Genomic DNA, 6000 nt, shown 5'->3' with positions numbered 1-6000 from the left:
TTTTCCAATTACTTGGAAACGAAGAGACAGCCCCGCTGTGCCAAGCTGAACCACGTGGCCAGAAAACTGGGCAGAACGGGGCATGGGGCTGAAAGAAAATGCTCAGTTCTCTCCTGTGCACAAGATGCTGGGGAGAGACAGAGCATGAGGAGGTCAGAGGCAGCAGTAGAACCCTACTTCCCCCAGGCAAGTCTGGAAAAGATCCTTCCCAAGATCCCTGTTGCTCACAAGCTACAGCTCCCACCAAAGCTGCTGTGTTCCAGCCCAGCTGGGACTGTCTGTGTTTCCCCATAGGAGCAGGACCTGAAAGGGGGCTGAATGTGCAGTATCAAGTGCTGACCTCGAGAAAACTGTCTTATAATAATATCACCATGCAACAGATCACAGCCACCTTGCCTAACGCAAGCTGACGGATTCAGAGGCTGAATGCAATCACTCCATAGGAGGGATGTACTGTGGGAAGCAGCACAGAGAGTAGCGCCCCGTCTTCCTTTGACTCTCGGACATGAGCGTACTTTGAACATCAGAGACTCTAGTAGTGAAACACAGGCTGATTAATCCTCCTGGCTCAAGAAGACCTTGGTCTCCAGATTGTGCACTCCAGCACTGCAGTCTTGGCTGTGGACATCCACCCACCAACAGCTTGACTGAGCCCAGCAGCTCATGCCAGAAACTGCCCAAAAGCTGGCTGCCCAGCAGGGAGCTCAAGCCGAGTGCCTACAACCATCCACCTCAACCTCGCCAGCATGCTCCCAGCAAAGAGTGTTTCAAAGAGCTGAGCCACTGTCTGCTTCCACTTCTGTGGAGGCACATAACCCCCAAGGTCCACCCTGCCCTGCTGACCAGCCCTCCTCCTCACGTACTGCTGCCACAGACTGAGGACAGATAATTCTTGGCCGCCACTTTAATAAAAGCCAGTGGTGACACAGCTGGGTTTATGTTACATCGTGCAATGTCTACCTGCGCTGTCAGATGGCTGAAAGATCGCTCCACTGATAAATCCATCTGATAAATCACTCTTAATTTGATCACATTAGGCACATCCACAGGCCTCTCTAAATTAACCTCATGTTTCTCCCCAGTGAAATGTATCTGCACAAGCAAACACCCTTCCACCTTCATCACTTGACCCCTCAGCTGTTCTCCTCAACTGTTACACCCTGGAGAATGAGGTCTTTCACCAAAGAAATTGTTGTGTTCAGGCTTGCAGTTTATTATCACCTATAAGAGAGCCCCAGGAAAACAGCATTACTGACATAGTACTACGTTTTGGAAATTAAAAAGAAAAAAAAAAAAAAAAGCCCTGTGTAAAAGATGCTGAAGCAGCACCTTACCTCTTACCTGGTCTTGAAACATTGATCCACCAAAGGCCCAGACAGCAGCAAAGACAAAGTAAAGTTCATAAAGCTCCTTGGGACAGTCAGGAGGTGTGTTTTCCTTGGTCAGGAGGCATTCGAGGAGGTAGCACAACATCTGAACCATACTCTGCTCAGGAATGTGAATAATCTTCTTAAATCTAAGGGATGGAAATTGAAAGCATGGGAAATATAACTGGGTCCAGCACCACAGGATAAACAATTGGGTCCAGGTCACGATCCAGGAAGGTAAGCCTAGAAATGCTTTTTCGGAGCATTAGCATCCCACTTGTCAGCAGTGCATGTCTTATTCCCAGGTACAGCAATGAAGAGAACACCCATTCTCTCCCTCGGACCTGCCGGCACCAGCACATATACACATAATAACAGTAATCAGAAGTTTCAAGCATTTGAAAACTTTGATCCTCTTGAAAGAAGTAAAATGGAAGACTTGCTACAGGCAATGATTTCCTGCGAGCACGACGAGTTCAAAAGCGGTCAAATAGAGGAGTAATAAAATAAAACCTTTCATCTTGCCATTTTACATTCATTTAAGCTACACTTACAGAATTCCGAACTAATATTGTAGGAGCACTGAAGTCCTCCATAAAGTAATTATGGCTATTTGAAAGGTTGGTTCTACAATTTCTGAATTAAGTAAGCTACCAAAATTCACGGCTCAAGGCTGACTGCAGCTAATCCTGTGGATTTCACAGTCTGACACAATGTTCAGCAAATAGAGTGGGAAATGCCTGACGGACTTTGCTGCCAACAGCTGTAACCTGCTTGGTCACCCAGGGAGCAGCTCCCTACTAAGATGCCTGACTCCCACTTCCAAAGGCCTCTGCCTTCACTAATGCAGCCCCTTCTGACACATCCCCATTGTGCTCAAGAACTCCCGTGCTCAATTGTACGTTGATTTCTTTTATTTTAATGGAAGTGCAACTATGGGAAGCAAGCAGAGGATGAGAGAAGCTCCCTCACCCAAGTGGCCCGTCCTCCCCACAGTATGAGTAAGAGACCTGTCACCCAGGATGATAAGCAAGAACCACACAACTTCTCTGTGAGCGCTGCTTTGGATTTAACTCAAGCCAAGGAGTACCAGGGCCCTTCCAAATACCCATGTTCTTCATGTTCACTGGATTGGTGTCCAACCATGAAACACGGCCAGGCTGGATGCCCATATAGATTGACTCTAGTTTTGTTCAAATGGATCAGGAAAGAAATTCAAGACAGAGCTACCTGTAAAGCAATCCCACCCTCTCCCACAAACACCAGCTTCCTTCTCATCACCAAGGGGCAGAGAAAGAAGTGGGGAGAGGATAAAAGAGGATCTGCTCTAGTCACCTTCCACACTGCGTACTGAAAAAAGTCCTTCAGCAGTGGTCTGAAATCTGCTCTACCGAAAAATAACTTGCGGAGTGAACTCAGGTCTAGCCTGATACATCAGGAGACCAAAAAGTCTTTCTCTTGAGGATCTCCTGGATTTACTTTCCAAGAGACACAGAACTGACAGAAATAGTACCGGAACAATCAAATCAAAATCCGATGAAAAACAGATCTGACCAACAAAGGATGGGCAGGAGCATCAGCTCCCTTACCTCACCCCACTGTTGCTCTGAGCTTAAGCCAATGATGCTCAGGGCTCTCGGGGCAAGGAGGAGACCAGGCACCCACACCACGTGCGGCACAGCCCCAGCTCAGCCCCGCTGGTCTGAAAGCAGCAGGTGTCCCCCTGCCCTCCCCAGCAGAGATACAATCACTCTTCAGGTGGTACCTTGTTCTGAGGGTGTCCAGGCAGATCGGCAGGTACTTATCGAACAAAATGGTCAGGTTGGCTCTTTCAGACTGGATCTCCCGCCTGTCAATCCAGCTGCTCACCGGGGGATTCCAGCCCAGATCCGATGGGTTGATGTACAGGATCCCTGTAGGGTTTGAGAGAACGTACAGTAAGGACACAGCACAGGCTATTCCTTTCCTCCAGCAGAATTTCTCAGCTACTTTCACACAACTAAAACCCTGTCAAATACAGCTGGGTGCCCCATCACCCATCCCCCTCCTCCTGCCTCACTGCAGGGTAGAAATATTAACAGTGAAGAGACTTAACTCAGGACACCAGGACATTTTTCATGACCCTGCCCCAAATTCAGAACACTGTCTTGCCTAAGTCATGTTACTGCTCCGGGCCCTGTTTCCCCATGTGTAAAACTAGGGGACACCTTCATTCCTTTCTCCTATATTTCATGCACTTCTTCAGAAGATGAGGAGCTCTTTGGGATAGAGACTGTCCCTCTCCATCAAGTCCATGCAGGGCTTCAAACAGGACCGCTCTCTCAGCAGCGCTGAAGCCACGACCACACATCAACAGCCAGACAGCTCTGGGTGTATCTCCAAGATGATGACAGCTTCCCACATGGGTTTTGGGTCAGGATCCTCAGTTTTCCCACGTGTTTCAGGAACATACCCTGTCCACCAAAGGCATCTGTGATCCCCGGTTAGGAACTTTCAAGAGGGACCAAGCTGGCCAACAAAAGACTGGTTAATGGCACTAGATCCTATTTGGTCGACGCAAAATCCCAGTGTGAAGCTCAGGCCAGGACTCACCCGCTCTGGACACTGTTGCTGGGGTGGCGGTGCGCAGGTGGCTGATCTCAAAAACCAGCCGCATTGTTGGGTTCAGAGGGATTCTCTCATTACTTGCCAAGGTCAGCACCTGCATGTGGCAGACAGACAGACTGACTAACGCCTTCCCCAGGAATAGAGATAGAAAGCATTCAGCACTTCACACTAAAGAGTCCGGTTGCTGTCAGCCCAGTTTTCTTCAAGGCAAAGAAGCTGATTTCCAACAGGTAGCAGAACAACCCTTCTCTCTTCCACGACCCAGAATCAACAGCACTCCCTCAGGGTGGGGAGAAAAGGTATAGGATTGTGACTCCACTCTATTTTTTAAAGGGCCTGCAGCTATGATCAGGACATTTGCGGTTGGTTACTCATGAGCTCGACTCTCCAGGAAAGGGAATTTCCAATGAAAACATGCTTTGAGTTATTTTCCTCATGCAGCATTTTCTTTAGGCAATACGGTTTGGCATATCTGAAGAAACACAATGACATTATTCTAGGAGGATTCATTTCAGCATCTGCATTTCTCCTAGGCTGAATCACACCACACAGTCAAGGAATACCTGCTTATTTTACTTATGTTCATTACCTTATTATCATCCATCACCGTATTAAGAGATTCAATCCACATCGGATCAATATCTCCATCTAGTACCATCCACTTGGGACCATCATGTGTGATGTTGGCCAGCTCTCGCATGATTGACGAAAACAGTCCTGGGAGGATGACAGGACCATGTTGATGAACACAGAAGTTGCCACCTGCTCTAATAGTTTTCTCTACAACTTACTAAGAACTAATTAATGCTTTCCTCTTAAGCATTCAAAACGCTATGCATCCGTACATAAATATTACTATATCATGATATGGGTCTAGTCTGCTTTGAAGAAAAAAATCATCAGGTACTACCACTGAAAATGGCCGCAGACCTACACGAGCTTCATTCCTACCGAGAATCATAAGGGATAAGTGAAGAACAGATACTCAGAGGTGAAAGAAGGCACAGATTACACAATGCAGAGAAAACCATCTGAATATACCTTGGAAATTTTCATAAATATTTTTTTTGTGGCTCGAAGTATATCAGGAAAATCAAGATGCATTAAACGCTGGGTCACGGCTTTAGTGAGATTGAGGGGAGAACAAGCACGGAATGACATTGAATGACAGAACAAAATGTCAGTAAAATCAAGGAGACAGAGAGGATACAGTGTCTCAAGGGGAGTAAATAATGAATGTTAAGAAGAGCAAGAAGGCTGGGAATAGAGCAGCAGTACTGCAGAGCAAATGAAAACTCCACAAAACCATCGCTCTCCTCTACATGTGAAAATACCTAGGGAGACGCTGGTCTTCATGAAAAAACATCAGGCAAACATTAAAAAAAAAAAGCCTCTCTTCTGGTGAATTGTGACAAGTGCACTTTTTTTTTTTTGTTCCCCAGGACAAGCTGTTTCTTTGTGATCAAGGTCAGGAACAGCTAGTGGCATTATATGACTGAAGACAAAGCTTAGGCACAACAAATGCAGAACAGCTCACCTGAAAGAGGGATTCAATCCTGATACCGGGTCAGGAAAAGAAAAAAAAAAAAAAAAAAAAGAAAAACAAACCACTACACACTTCACTGGCTCTGCCTTGACTCAGTTCCTCACATGTTGGACACATGCCTTGGAAACCGCTCCAACACCATTAGTATCAGAAATAGCAACTGTCTCAGGGCATCATATACACTGTGACAGCAGCAAAGTGCCTCTCTCTTAACCTTGTGCATCTACACCAGAGCAGTCTTGGGATTTAAATTTTGGTTTTACAAAGAACACTTTTAGGATCCCCTTGTGGCACCCTTTTACCAGCAAACACGTACAACCTTTTCAATTCTTGATAATGGAAGGAGTAACAGGATGGGAACAGAAGAGGCAAAGGGGCTGGTCCATAAGGGAACACCTCACCTCTTGTTGGGTTGTGATGAAGATTGCCTGGCTGGACTTTGACAACAAGAAACAAAGTTTTCAGGAATGCTTAATGCAA

The 6000-nt window shown here is 46.4% G+C and overlaps 1 protein-coding gene across 1 annotated transcript in view; it reads right to left on the bottom strand.

Moving 5' to 3' along the window:
- Positions 1-3674: 3674 nt before the first annotated feature.
- The window catches only part of DNAH9 (dynein axonemal heavy chain 9), a 44012-nt gene continuing 41686 nt past the window's right edge, over positions 3675-6000 (bottom strand). The window contains exons 29-30 of the mRNA XM_037409291.1: positions 4564-4691; positions 3675-4068 (exon numbers count right to left, since the gene is read on the bottom strand). Coding sequence (XP_037265188.1) covers positions 3904-4068; positions 4564-4691 — 293 coding nt within the window. The 3' untranslated portion in view covers positions 3675-3903. The remainder of the gene's footprint in view (positions 4069-4563; positions 4692-6000) is intronic.

This window comes from Falco rusticolus, chromosome 1, assembly GCF_015220075.1.
Source record: "Falco rusticolus isolate bFalRus1 chromosome 1, bFalRus1.pri, whole genome shotgun sequence".
Lineage (NCBI taxonomy): Eukaryota > Metazoa > Chordata > Aves > Falconiformes > Falconidae > Falco > Falco rusticolus.
The sequence above is the reverse complement of the archived record's forward strand: the minus strand, read 5'-3'. Positions and strand labels throughout refer to the sequence as shown.